Source organism: Passer domesticus, chromosome 7 (genome assembly GCF_036417665.1).
Source record: "Passer domesticus isolate bPasDom1 chromosome 7, bPasDom1.hap1, whole genome shotgun sequence".
In the NCBI taxonomy this organism is placed as follows: Eukaryota; Metazoa; Chordata; class Aves; order Passeriformes; family Passeridae; genus Passer; species Passer domesticus.
Genome location: NC_087480.1, coordinates 8,650,258 through 8,664,885, shown reverse-complemented (window position 1 = coordinate 8,664,885; position 14,628 = coordinate 8,650,258). Strand labels below are relative to the sequence as shown.

General features: G+C 43.6%; 1 protein-coding gene across 2 annotated transcripts; it reads right to left on the bottom strand.

Moving 5' to 3' along the window:
* Positions 1-3,425: 3,425 nt before the first annotated feature.
* LOC135304392 (homeobox protein ARX-like) lies at positions 3,426-10,593 on the bottom strand. Of its 2 annotated transcripts, XM_064426737.1 has the most exons (5): positions 10,463-10,593; positions 10,144-10,357; positions 10,023-10,068; positions 5,310-5,596; positions 3,426-4,399 (listed from the first exon to the last, which is right to left on the bottom strand). In XM_064426737.1, the coding sequence occupies exons 1-5, from the start codon at positions 10,560-10,562 to the stop codon at positions 4,174-4,176; spliced, it is 873 nt and encodes a 290-aa protein (XP_064282807.1). In that variant the 5' UTR covers positions 10,563-10,593; the 3' UTR covers positions 3,426-4,173. The 2 variants fall into 2 exon arrangements, with proteins under 2 accessions (XP_064282807.1, XP_064282806.1); XM_064426736.1 differs by having other exon boundaries at positions 10,144-10,588.
* Between the last annotated feature and the right edge of the window lie 4,035 nt (positions 10,594-14,628).

The window sequence follows — 14,628 nt, the reverse complement described above, 5'->3', positions numbered from 1 at the left end:
TTTTTCCCCCCAACAAAATCGCTCACTCTTTGTAGGCAAGGTTCTGATGATATAATGTCACTGGAAATACGGAAATTTATCCAACATCCTATGGCACCAGAACTGAACTTCAACCAGAGAACAAACTGAAAAAAAATTTGACAATTTAGCCAAATGTGAGCCCTCCAATGGAAGTATTTATCAATGTTTTCTGAAGAGATACTAATATGCTTGCAGGGTCTTCCAGCAAAGCACCTCAAAAACTTGTGGAGAGTAAAGTCAAGAAGTTTAATTTGAAGATAAGAGGTTTTTCCTCAGTAGTTGCAGAAGATGGCTGGGGTGGGATTGTATTCAAATTTCTCTGTGGCTTTGGAAATCCTCCCATGTATTTTTGCTTTCAGGAAAATCAGTTAAACCCAATAAAACAACCAGGGCTTCAGTCCTGCTTCAGTTGAAATCTGTGCCAGGAAACAATCTTGATGTCACCCAGAGAAGATTAGAAGATTTAGGCTGCAATCTTTCTTTATTCAGAAGAGAATCATAGGGACATATCCTGCAGTCTCAATCCAGGTCAGTCCAGGCTTTGCCTAAATTAGGACTAAATAATTTATTGCACAAGGCAAGGTAAAATGTCAGGAAATAATTGCAATGTTTAGTGTGAGACATGCTCTATAAAATGGCTGACTTGTTCAGGATAGGGGAGGCTGCAGACTCCATTGTCCTGAGAAAGTCTAGGAAAGCAAATGTTCCTGCTTGATTAATAGCAAATAGTTGACCCCATGTGCAGCTATGAAACTAGGCTGAAGGTTTTTCAATTAATAGCTCTCCAAAATTTTTTAAAATGTAATTTTAATACTATATCCATAAAAGCTGGTAATTAAGCCTCTTTATTTAAAATCTAAAGAGATTGAATAAATAAGCCTTCTTCCCTTGGTGTGATATTTCATTTTAAGGTAGTAATAATTAACACATAAAACTTTCTGGGTTTTGGTTATGAGCACTCTGTGGTTCCTAAGCTGATTTCGAGTGTTACCCTGCATATTTATTTTCATAATACCATTAGCTCTCACAGCTGGATTTCAAATCACATGGAAGAATGGAAGTTTCTTGGAAGGACTCGTTAAAGCAGAAAAAATGAAATCACCTTAAAGAAAAGCTCTTAATTTCAAAGTAAACCCATCTGAAACATCAGGAAGCTGTGTTCTCTACCTATACCCATTGGGAACTGCTGATGATTGCAGACATTGGCTTCTGCCCAGATGGCACAGGGATGACAGCTTCTCCTTAACCAGCAACAGAACAGGCAGTGCACTTACCTGTGCTGTTCTGTCACATGTCAGATTGGGCACAGTAGCTTGAAGGTGCAGAGCCATGCAGAAGTGTGCCCCAAAGGAGACAGTCCCTGGCCCAAGTGTGACACTGAGGAGAGTCCACAGCTGGCAGGGGAGTGGTACCCAGCAGGCTGTGGTCTCAGCAGGAGAGGAGGATGTCTAGGAGAAGCATGCCCTCTTGTAAGGAGAATTAGGACAGAGCAACACCCAAACTGGCAAGGCTTTGGGAGCCAACCCTGCTGGCCAGCCCTTTAGTTTCCACACTTGTGCTGGGGTGGCTCAGTGTGCTGGGTGGAGGTGGCAGCTCCCAGTTCTTGCAGGAGCTGTCATGCACATCAATGAAGTTACTTGCCTCTGTGTGTTTAATTACTGTCCCTGAAATTATTTCTAACCATAATTTTGTTGATAGATAAATGTTACCTCCAATGTAACTGCTGAAATTTAGCTTGTGAATTTGATTCCCCCATACCTGAGTGAGATATCTGCGGCCCTCTGGTCAGTGATGAAGACTTTGGTGATAACACAGGGCCTACTATTTCATGCAATGTATTACATCAGCCTTCAGCTCTTATTTTTCACATGCTGCTTCTGGTGAACTTGTCTAGGAATAGGATTTGGCAAAAATACCCAGGTTTTATTATTATTGCAGTTATTTTCTTAATGACTTATGGCAAATGCAGGACAGTTTCTGCTACTTTAAATGAAACAGTGAGTCTCCTTTCCTGCAGAACCTCTCTGCATTGCAAGAGAGACACTTGTGGCAAGGAAAGATACCACAGAAGCTGGTACAGAACAGGAGTTGTGTAATGACAGTTTTCAAGCCATTAACCTACTTTAAAGGTTTATTTGGAACAAACTCAACACTTGAGTGGATACCGTGTTGTGCTGCCAGTTGGCAGCCTGGGCCATGAGAGTGGACTGGTGGAAGCCAATAGCTGTTGTGGAAGAAACACACTCAAACTTTGTGTGAGAGGTCCTGCTCACTTTGCTTCCGCAGTCTGCTGCTGCTTGACACACAGTGCAGCCCTGCTGTAACTCCAGCAGGGAGCTGGCTTTTCCCAACAGCTGAAATACCACCACCTTCTCCTGCCTGTGCTACCAATGAGGTCTGTGAGCCCAACAGAAATACTTCCACTCTAGCGGAAAGTGATGAGTATTTGTCTTTGAACCAGCAAACTTCCTTCTCTGTCCTGGAGCTAAGAACAAGCTTGGTGCAGTCTCCAGAAGCAGCAGTGATGTAGCTGGAGCTCTGCACCTCAAACTCTAGCTGAGAACTCAACTGTGGAGTCTTAAGAGTAGGCCTAGAGCTGCCTTGAGAAAGAAGTTCTGAAATACACAAAATCTTTTCAGTGTAAATGTGTTTGAGGACAGTTTTGAGAAAACAGGCAGCATCAGTGGAGGAGTCCCATGCTGTCCCATCAACCACAGGAACAGATTTTGCTTGGACCTCTGCTGCAGGTGTGGGAAAGGTGATCTCCATGTGCAGCCAACTATTGGCCTTTCTTTTGTTGCTGTGAAGCAAAAATTAGCACTTGTATAACTCTTCCATTTGTACAGTGTCGTGTTTGTTTAATGAGTCCTCACAACAGCCCTGTGAGGTAGGCGAGTGAGCTGCAAAAGGAGCATATGATGACCTGTCCTCACTTTTCACTACAGCACCAGGAGGATCCTACATATCCTCACTTTATACTAAAGCATCAGACCTGTGGAAAGTTGTTCTCAATTCCAAGTCCTGGGAGCCAACCCTGCAGTTCCCACACTCGTGCTGGGGTGGCTCGGTGTGCTGGGTGGAGGTGGCAGCTCCCAGCCCTGGCAGGAGCTGTCATGCACATCAATGAAGTTACTTGCCTCTGATCCTGGATGGGGAAGTTCAGCAAAGACTTAAGAATGAACTGTCATGGAGTCCAGGATTGTGATGGACTGTAGACTGCTGCTCAGTAAGGCCTCTGTTTTCACTCATTTCAACATTGGTCCAAGGAAGAATTTAACACTTCACATTGAGTACTCATTTACATTCTGAAACTACTCAAAGCATGAAATGTCTCAAAATATACAAATAATCTGTTAACTTACTGGCCTAGGAAGGTGTGCCAGAAATCTTGCTAAAAGTATTCAGCAACCTCATATTTACAGCTATAAACTACTGATTGACATGTATGTACATACACAGAGACCTACAGACAATTTACTGCACACTGCTAACCTACTTTCACAGGATACAGTTCATGTACAGAGGTTAAACTTTCTTAGTTAAGACATTGACACCCTGAACATAAAGCAAACTTTTAAAAAATTTGAAACAAGGTACTCTTTTCACTAACCTATATCTGAATCAAAAGCCCATACTGAAAATAGTCGCCATCTCATTCCTGCTAAGTCTGTCTAGAATGCAATATTTCACTGGCATTTGCACTTCAACATGAAGCATGGTCTCCAAGGTAATAACTGTGTACTGAGTCTCAAGTACTGCATGTAAGAGTTCCTCCTGAGAAGTTAAGAATTACTTAGAAAAGTGGTTATTCCTACAAAGAATTTCGAGCCTTTGGACTAGCTTCTGGTGAGTTCGGTGATTTCAAAGCTTCAGATACATGTTAGCCTGATTTACACAGATGAGATAGTTCCTGCTTCTGTTTCTGCAGTGCAAGAAATTATACAAGCCAATTTACTGCCTGATTTCATGTTGTAATAAAGGAAAACAATATTTAGCAGGTTTATTTCCTTTCAGTCTGTTACCGAAGCTGCAGGAAATAGAGCTCTGTGTGTGTGTGTGTTTTCTTTTTTCAAATGTGTCTCTCTAATGAGAGCTACTTATTGGAGAAGGCATTCACTTTCCCCTCCGTGGCTGTAGTCTGTGGGAGAGCTCCTAACAAAGTTCTTTGTTAGTGTTTGTAAGACTGGAGATGAGGTTTAATTGAGGGATTTGTGCTGAATGTTCTTTCGCTTTGAGTCTTAGTGCTGCAATGCTTGACGTTTTCCTTTCAACTGCTGCTGGATCAGTGAAGGCAGTGAGAACAGGGTCTGACGGGGGTCCAGGAGCTTTCATTAGTACTGAAGCTGTTGTCACGAGAGGATTTAAAGCATTGAGAAACCTGTATTTGAAAGAAGTCAATATTACCCAAATTAAGAATTGTTTTGGAGAACAAATACTTACTGAGTTGCAGCTTCCCCCAACAAAGTATTAGGAAAAAAAGTTCCAAAATTCCCAATTTCTTCCAAATGTACATTTTTAAGCTTTATTCTGCAGTATAGTGTCTTGCCAGTAAAAAAAAAAACAAACCAAAAAACAACCCAAAAAACCCAAGCAGAAAACCCCACCCTAAATAAAAAACTGAAACACTTTTAAATAAAATGAGCAAGAGATGATCAGACATGGCATGCAGATATCTAAACCAGCAACCATTTGCTTAACCCCTCATGTGAAATTCTTTCTAAACAAACCTTGGATGCTGTAGATCAGCCTGTTCTGTGAAAGCAATAAACCACCTCATAAAAAGGCCAATTTATATTGCTGTTTATGCAGACAATTTGTTCAGATCAATTGATTCCATGTGAAAAGCATTTGTTTGTCTGTTAATGTAGTACTAAGATACAAGCTCCAATTTCAGCAAGAGTGCTATCTTCTTTTTTTTGTATATATGTATATACTTACATATAATATGTAATGTATTTACGTATTTTATATATGATGTATTTATACTTGAGAGAGTGAGGGAGAAGGATGGAGCTGCAGCCACAGAGGTCACAGCAGTCAGTATGAAGAGTAGAGTTCAGTAAGACCAAAATTGCAGTAAGTATGCACAATTTGTCCTCAAAAAGCAATTACACATTAAGATTTTATTAGCATGACTTAAACCCAAATCTGGCTATTCCTAATCAAGTGATCCTACACAGGAACTAACCTATTTTAGTGAGTTTATTGAGAACATGCAGTAGCAAAATAATATAAAAGCAGCATTTTTAACAGCTTTAAAATTTAGAGAAAATAAAATTATTCTATACCTTCCAAAATGTGGATTTAATATGGGATTTCTGAAGAGAGAAGTCCAGGTAAGACTGCTGAGGCCCAATGGCCCTAAGGTTGAAGGACTGAAAGCTGGGGACATGGATGGCACAGCCAATGTTGAAAGAGGCATTGACCTCCATGTGTGATCTAGGAGGGGAGATTGATTCAGTGGAACATCCAAAAAGAGACCAAGGGGGTGCGTTAAGGAGATTCCCGGAACAGTCCCCAGAATTTCATTTTTTTCACGTTTCCTCCACTTTGCTCTTCTGTTTTGGAACCAGACCTTCAATAAGAAATTATAAAGGCATTAGCTGAATTTACTCTGCAGTTTGTCTTACCAGCTATTACAGCATGTATTGATATGGATGGAAAAATAATTACTGTTAAACCAAACCCCACTTCCTTAACATAAAAGATCTTTTCATAAAGGCCTTAGTGGGTTTAGTACAAAATAAATCACTTTTCAATATTGTAAATTTGACTACTCTTTGACTGAAGAGTCACATATGTTTTAAAGCCAGTGTCATATATTAACCTATCATCTGAAATGCAAGAGCAATTATTAAAAATTATCATTCTTCCTTTCATAACCTATTTATTGAAAGTTAAATTTCAACAAAGCCATTCAAGAGGTGGCAATTATAATACAGTGCAAAAATTGCTTTCCAAAAGTTTTAAATAGCATCTACAGCATTTAAAAACCAGGTTTTGAGGGACTCAGCTTGCTTTACCTCAGCCATGCCCTATGACCATTTCCAACAGTGTAACTTACCTTCAGGTGCTTGAATGTCACAAAGTGTGTTTGGGAGAAAAGCCCTGCACACACCTAGTGCTGATCCCCACACAAGGCTGCGGCACACCCCAGCCTTGCTGTCCCGAGCCTGATGTGGTTTCTCTCTGTCAATTGACAGAGACACAACTGACTCTTTCAAAGCCCTCATCCTGGGGTTCTCAGGATCCAGCTGGAGCAGTACTGTGCTGGTCCTTCCATTGCATGCAGTATATTTACACTGGAAAGCTGCTGTTCTCCTGCAGAGGGATTTGCACCCTCAGGTTTCGTGTGTAACACAGAACTGTCTCACTCACAGGCAGTCAGCAGAGGGAGTGCACTCAGCAGAAAATCAGAACATCAAAATTTTGAAGTTGGTACTTGAAATTCTTGAGTGGTAAGACTCATACTTTGGTTTTTCCTCTAGGAGCCATCAGCTTTCAAGATGTCTTACAAAGGGATATCTGAACCTGTGAAATGCCAGGCAGCTAAGCCTGCATGGCAGTGAGGACAAGATACTCCATCAGTGTTAGTGCAAAACAAGGGTCTGGTAAGAAAACTAAATTACTGGCATCAGATTCATTTAAATCCTTGTTAATCAGTAATCTCAAATATTTGTAAGTGGAGCTTACCTAAGATCTCACAGGAGAAGACCACCAACTCAAAGGCTTAGTGTTTTCTATGAAAAATATCCAGTTGAAAAGGCAATAACTGTCTCACACTGAGATATGCAGATACAGCCTTTCCTAAAAAGGATAGATGCTGCAAGGTGTTCATGTCCTTACTAAATCTTAGCACTGTTCCTCAATCTGTTCTTCCTAAAGAAGCCTGACACAAAATTAAACGTCTGCTTTTCTGCTTTCTCCATCCTCAAGCAAATCCATTTGATCACTCAGACATGCACTTTGACTACAATTTTTTTTTAATGTTACAGGTAATTTTGGGCTTAACTCCAAAATTTAATTGTCTCTCAGATTTTGTATTTCTCAAACTGGAAGGAAATACCAGCATAGATATCTAATAATTAGGAAAAAGCTGGCTTTCCATTCCTTTTTGGTACAAACCCATCAGTTCAAGTGGTAACAGGAGTAGACCAATGCCTCATACCTTAGACAGACATGAAAAACAGCTTTTAAAATTAACTGCACACATTAGAGTCATTAACATTCAGATAAGTCATCTTGAACCATTTGTTAAGCAGTTTTCCTTTGCTTCCAATAAAAGCATTAACTTGCCTTTATTCTATTTTCAGACACTTCTGAAGTGACAAACTAACCATAACAGAAACTGCTCTACCAGTCTTAAGATTTTTATGACTGTAATATCAATGGCAAAATACTCTAGAAAAAAAGGTTTATTTAATACTCAAGAATGAGTTTTAAACCATCAAGTTTTGAATTGCATGCTAAATATTACCCAGATTATATTTGCAATTAGTAGCATCATGCATGTCTGACAAGTGATTCAGGTTTTTTATAAAGGAAAATGTGAGCATGTAAAATTTGATTGCTTTCTTGCTGTAATTTTCAGTAAAAATGTATCCTATTTAATTGATGTAATACCTAATGATGCTAGAAAGATACGTAGATATGCAGAACTGTATCATGTTTCTGCTGTAAGTGAATAAGAGGATTGTAATGAGAAAATATGACAAGGATTTCTTGATCAGTTATATCTGTAAGCCAATGTTTTAAAACTGATGCAGTTTATGGCAATGAAATACCCATGAAACCTTTTACCCCTCACATTAAACACGATAAAAGATTCCTTTAACTTCTTCCTATTTTCTTCCCATCCTAACAATGTGAATAATGAGAAACATGAATGGCAACAATGGATGCAAATGCTATTGAAGAGCAATCCCAACACGGGTCCAGGCTATGCAAAGGTTTTGCAGACTCTCTGACTACCTCTTTCCCAAGGTAAGGAATCTTATTGGGAAGGAATTCTCCCTTATTCTATAAAAGTAAATAAGGGGGGTGTTGGATGAAGGAGAACTCTTTGAAATGATGATGGAATGAGCATATATTCATGCCATTTTTTTTTCTTATTTGTTCATTTTTATGTGAGACTCAAAGGCCAGAGGAGGAACAATGGAGGGTGGCTGGTACCCATTTCCGCTGGTTTCTCCCCAGACAAGCAAACCTCCATTTGTAAAGCACACTGAGGTGAAGAAATGGTCTGACGGCATTGGGTAAGATTAATTTCTTGAGTTTGCACTTGACTAAGTAAAGAGATGCCACTTTCCATGTCAAGTGATTTAGCCAGGTACCATGGGAGAGGATTGGCAGTCTTCATTTCACACAGGCTGCCCTACAGAGCAACCGTGAGCATGGACAAAGTATTTGGTAATTATGGTGGTTTAAGTGCAGTACATCACTGTCATTCCTCCACATCCCCTTCCCTCCAGGCTGAGCCCAGTTTCCCACAGGGCAGGAACTGGGGCTTGGCTCTGTGCACTGCAGGCTCACACTGAACAGCTGTGCTGACTGTGCCCCACGCTCAGGAGACTTGTGTTGAGACCTAACAGATTAAGGAGGCAAGGACGTACCAGGAACAGCTCTTTGCTGTTCCTGCCATCCCCTGGGGATGCATCAACTCTTGTTAATTTTCTTGTTAATTCCTTTTTGACTCCACCAAACACAAATGTTTCGGGTTTTTTGTTTTCCCCTAGATGAGTCATTAGGAGATGAGTTTCTCTTTGCCATGTACCATTGCACCATTGCTTCACAGGGTCTACAGAGTATGTACCCCACAAAGGGAATTTGATAGTAAAAGTTAAAGTAACAACTTTTCACCCACTTTTTCATTGTTAGATGCCATGTGCAATTGTCAGTGACTGAGGCATGTCAGTGACTGGAGGTTTTAGTAGTTGTTGGTGTTAGGAAGAGTGGAGGATACATAATTTCCCCCAAGTCCACAAAAGAGAGCTAAGAAGCTCATCTAGGTGTTCTTTGAGTCAATTATATAGTACCACTCATACTTCTAATGCCTTTTTGGAAGATGGTGCATATTAAAATAAAAAGCTAAGAAAGTTACAGTTTTACAGACTGTAACTGTGGTGTGAGCCATGGCAGATCCAGAGACTGGAGTAATGACAAAGTATACAAAGAAGGATCTGGCATTATCAGTATCAAAGCTATTCAGTAGTAAGCAGGACTGTCACACTGAGCAGCTGCACCGGTTCTCAGTCTTTCACAAGCAGGCACATATCCAGAGTTGTGCTGGAACAGTCAATATCTGATCTACAGCACAAGCCAAATTTAGTACAATTGTCATTTGCAGCTTAGAAATACTTGAAAGCCTTCACACTTTTTGAAACAACTTTTTTATTTTTTTAGGCTATAATTTCTGTATAAAAAGGGGATTTCTAGGTTATCAAGAGATGAATCTAAAGAAAAGGGTTTTTAAGTGATATTATTAAGGAGGAGTGCATAGAGTCAGAAAAAGTTACTAAGAGTTCGTTTGTAGTTTAAGCAAACTGCAGCCTGCAAGGGATTAGTGTCTGTCTAAGTATGCTGAAGTTCTACAGGTATTGCTGGACATAAAATCCTCTGACTGCCATATATGAGTGTCAAATTCATCTTTCATTTGTTTTAACCGGTCATTTAGAAGCATTTTAAGTTTTATTGAGCTAATTAGACCAAGAGAAGGATGCTAACTCTGCAGCTTCAGTAAATAACTTCGAATACCCCACAGAACCCCTCATTTTCTGTAAACAACCTAATTTACCCTTTTTTATTCCTGCCTTTCGACCCATGAAGGCGGCAGCACAGTGCACGGGAATGTCCCTGAGCGCCGCTTGCTCCGTCCCTTCAGCACCACCCGCGCGGACGGGACGCGCCCGGCCCCGCCGCTCTTCCCTTCCCTCCCGGCCGAGCCCGAGGGAAATCGCGCTGTGCTCAACCCCCTCCTGCCCCTCGGCCCCTGCGGCACTCACCTGCACCCGGGCCTCCGTCAGGTCGAGGCGCAGGGCCAGCTCCTCTCTGCGGGAAGAGCGCTGGGTTAGACCGGGGCTCGCCCGCCGCCCGGCGCCCCGCGCCCGCCCCTCCCGCCGCTACCTGGTGAACACGTCGGGGTAGTGCGACTTGCAGAAGGCGCGCTCCAGCTCCTCCAGCTGGAACGTGCTGAACGTGGTGCGGTACCGCCGCTGCTTCCTCTTCACCGGCCCCGCCGCCTCGGGGCCCGGCGGGCGCTGCTCCCGCTCCTCCGCCCGCGGCGCCTCCGCGGGGCTGCGCGCTCCGCCGGGCCGCGGCGGCTCCGCGCGTTCCGCGCCTGCGGGACACAACCGCGGGGTCACCGGGGCGGCCGGGCGTGGAGCGACCCCGCCGCCCCTCACCGGGCCGCCTGTCCCCGCGCCGCCCTCCCGCCGCCCCTCACCGAGCCGGCCCGCGGCGGGGCCCCGGCCCAGGATGCTGTCGATGAAGTAGGAGGTGAGGAGGTGCAGCGCCGGCGGGGCGGCGGGGGCCGCGCTCTGCATGGCTGCGGGCCGGGCCCCCGCGCCGCGCCGCGTTTTATGGGCGCGGGCAGCGCCCGGCTGCGCGCCCCGGCATTAGCATTTCATTAGCGCCTGGCGTCAGGGCCGGGGGAGGGACGCGCCGTGCCCCGGGCCGCCTCCCCGGGCGGGCACAGGCGTTCACCGCCCGCTCACCTGCGGCCCTTCGCCGCCCTGGGGCCGTGCCGCCCGCTCCCTGCGCTCCCGCAGCCCGGCGGCAGCTTTTGGAAGCCTCGCTCGGGGGCGCGGGGCGCCGGTTGTGCCGGTTCACAATGCCTTTGTGAACCTGCGGGGAAGTTGTGCCTGTTCACAATGCCTTTGTGAACCTGCGGGGAAGTTGTGCCGGTGCCCGGCTCCTCGAGAGCTCCGGATGGGTTCGCAGTGAGGGCTGAGGGACCCAGCTGAGACCCAGGAGTGAGGGAGAAGAGTCACTAGTGTTTACCTTTATTGCTCCTCATGACTTTACACTTGTTGAATTCAGCTTTTTAAGGCTGGCCTTGCAAAGCACCGTGTGCCAGCAGGTGAAGGGAAAGTGCACAAACCCATGCGAGACTGAGTACTTTTTCCTGGAGATCTCTAATTCCACTCCTGCTGTAATTATGTTGTCGGTGCAGTTACAGCAATGGTTCCTCAACAGGAGGCCTGGAAACGATTTCCTGTGCAGGGAGACTTCCAGCAGTTCTGTGATCTTACTGTGGTGTACTGATAGAGACTGTCATAAATGAGATGACAAAATGACTTGAGCCTGAGATCTTGATTTTAGGGGATGAGAATTAAATACTACTTTCTAGAGACTCTTACAGAGAGTACAGCAGAAAAGGGCTAAGAGTCCCCAAACCCCAAAACTAGTGGCTGAAAGCTGAAGCCAAAAAAAATTAGATTAGAAATGAGGCAAAGATTTAAAAATCTCTGTGTTTACACCTAAGTTTTGAAACAAGAGTAGTTCTGTGTTCTGTGTCTTCATATCAAGATGGATTAGTTTACATTCTAGCTGAAGACATAGGCTGTCAGTGCAGAAATGCTTCCTGACTCTGTGACCTGTCAAAAATCTTTTGGTTACTCCTGGAATTGCAGCCCACAGACAATTTTTTTTTTCAGTTTTTTCCTGCTCTCCTCCCACCTCACTGGGGCTGTGTGACTGCTTTAGTTTTTCTGTCTTTGTACTGACAGAACTCCTTGCTGTGTCTCTGTTCTGCTGCAGGGCTCTTCTTTGACTCAGACCTTGACTTCATTCCTTTCACTACCATTTGGTTTGGCCTGGAGCAATACCTTTGTGAACCTATTCCTGTGGCATCCTCTATGAGAAGATTTGGGACAGCACCTTGTGGTGCTAACTCTCAAAAAAGTAAGGTGCTTGTATGAAAGATGACTCTGGTAACATTTACAGAAAGTGGGGTTTTTTAACATGGTGTTTTCTTGTAATTTTCTAATTTATTGCCCTATTCATATCCTGATCCTACATTCTAAAGCTCAGACTGCCACATTCAACCTTAATTGTGTTCAAAGGCCTAGGGACTCATTTGTGTTGGGAAAAACAACGATTCTATGCATCTTATGGACCAAATGCTGTCAACTCCAGGAAACAAGATTGGAGTGACCTAATTTCCTCTGACTAAAGAAACTGTCAGAACTTCATAAGGAATGTCCTGGATGTGAAATAGCCAGTGATATGTTTGTTTTACAGTTACAAAGGTGTTACAGTTGCACACTTGTCTATGGTCAAAGAGAAGCCCCGGCATCTTGGAGAGCAGGCCCAGGAATTCCAGTGGGATCTCCCAAGAGCCAGAAGGGACTAATTTTTGTTACTTCTGTCTTCCATACAAACCATGAACAACAGCAGACAAAGGTTCTGTGAGGAGCTGCAGGGTGGAGAAGCTTTCCCCACATTCAACAGGCCAATGCCAGCTGGCTCCAGGGTACAGCCACTGCTGGCCAAGGCTGAGTTCATCAGCAATGCTGGAGCACCTCTGGGACAACAGAATTAAGAAGAGGAAAAAACCTGCACAACAGCAACTGCAACCAGAGGGGCGAGTGAGAATATGAGCAGAACAGCTCTGCAGACAGCCAGGTCTGTGAAGAAGAAGGGCAGGACGTTCTCCAGGTGCCAGAGCAGAGATTCCCCTGCAGCCTGTGGTGCAAAGCTGTGGTGAGGCAGCTGTGCCCCGGATCCTGTGGGGGTCCATGGTGGAGCAGAGATCCTGCAGTCCAGGGAGAACCCCAAGCTGAAGCAGGTGGATGTACCCAAAGGAGTAGGGGCCAGTGCAGGAGCAGGTTTGCTGGCAGAACTCGTGACCCCATGGGGACCCACCTAGGAACAGTCTGTTCCTGAAGGACTGCAGCCTGTGGTGGAAGAGACCTATTTTGGAGAAGAGCCAGGACAGCTGACCCCACCTGACCAAAGGGGTGTCCCAGAGCATATGAGGTCTGCTCAGCAATAAAGGCTAAGGGAAAAGGGTGTAGGGCATTTATTATGATGGAATTTTTCTTCTAGAACAGCTGCCTGCATGGGCCGAAGCCATACTTCCCCAAAAGTAGCTGGACATGGTCTGCTAATAGGAAATAGAGAATACATCTTTTGTCTTCTTTTGCTTCTGTGCCTAGCCTCTGCTTTTGCATTATTAAACTGTCTTTATTTTAATCCATTATTATTTTCATCCTATTTTCTCTCCTCCCTGTCAAAGAGGGAGACAGCAGCTTGGTAGGCAACTTGTGTTTAGTCAAAGTCAACCCACAATACATTTGTATTTTTCAGATGTTCTCAGGCAGGTCGCATTTACACTGATGTCTGATGCTTGAGTTGTTATTTTGGATTTGTATTGTGTCTTGTTGTGAGATGAGCAACCTATGTCATAGTTGCTGCATAATGCCATTGAAAAATGCCCTAAAAAAGTGTGATTTAAATACATTTTCATTACTTTGTGTTTAACCTATCTTGTTGCGACTGCTTTCTTCATTTTCTTTGGTTCCCATACAAAGTGAAATGTGACAGATGAATCATAAAGCTGACCTTGTCCATGGAGTGTTTGAAAGATGAAGGGAAGAATATGCATCTGTTTGTGGATGACAGCAGAGCTCCAGCTGCATGAGGGGCACTGGTGTTTGCTATGCTTGAAATGTCTCTTGGCAGTTTGATAATGTATTTCAGCATTCTTTATACTGCCTTAAATATATAAATATATGTTAATGAAGTTTAATATTTAGGCTTAGAAAACAATCCTTCCATATCTACACTAAAAAAAAGTTCTAAGATGAAATATGTGATGAGGTTAACAGGAAAAATTTCTTGAGTGTGTCCAAGGAGTTGGTTTGATAGCTTGGCATGGATCTTTATTGGCCTGAAGAAGGAAAATAGCTACTAACTTGAGCATTAAGTGCAAAACTTGGGTAAAGCAGAAGTGATTCTGATGAGAGCTCTGCACTGACTGTGGCTGATGTCCTAGGGAGCAGATGAAAAGTGCTGAGAACGTTTAATGCCAGTATACCTCTTTGGATTGTTCATATTCTTATTAACACAACTGATTTCTCATTCTGTTTCTGTTTTACACAGAGGCCTGAAGATCTGCATGAACTTGAAGATCAGCACCTCTCTTCCATTTTATGGGATTAGATCTAGGTTGTGTGTGGCAATCCTGTAAATACTGGGGAAATGCAAGACTGAATGTTGTGGTACAGCCTTAGTTGGTTTCTCTCAAGCCAATTGATACTTATTATACCAGCTGCACCAGAGTGCAGTAACTCTTTTGTAATGGAACCACGGTAAGCTGGTTTCCCATTTCAGTTAATAACTTGTGAAAATAATGTAAGTGCTTTTTGCTGATTAGGCACACGTGACTGCTTGGAAAAGAATGTGTGTGCAGTACATGCAATTCAGCTTCCCTTTCTGTGCTGCATATTCAAAAGCACAATAAAATATTAGTTGAAAGAAGAATAAGATAAGAATTGGAATGTTGCTGACTGTGGAGAAGGCATTGTGTTGAGATGGCAGACACTGCTGTCACTGTGCTCATTCTGACCAGCCCGCCTGGAGCAGATGTCCCTCTCTTGTGTCCCC

Excerpts from the sequence above, each read along its gene's own strand:
- LOC135304392 (XM_064426736.1), bottom strand. The coding sequence starts at position 10,562 with ATGCAGAGCGCGGCCCCCGCCGCCCCGCCGGCGCTGCACCTCCTCACC. Across the intron at positions 10,069-10,143 it reads TACCCCGACGTGTTCACCAG|AGAGGAGCTGGCCCTGCGCC; the intron begins GTAGCGGCGGGA and ends CTCTTCCCGCAG. Across the intron at positions 4,400-5,309 it reads TTAAATCCACATTTTGGAAG|GTTTCTCAATGCTTTAAATC; the intron begins GTATAGAATAAT and ends TTTCAAATACAG.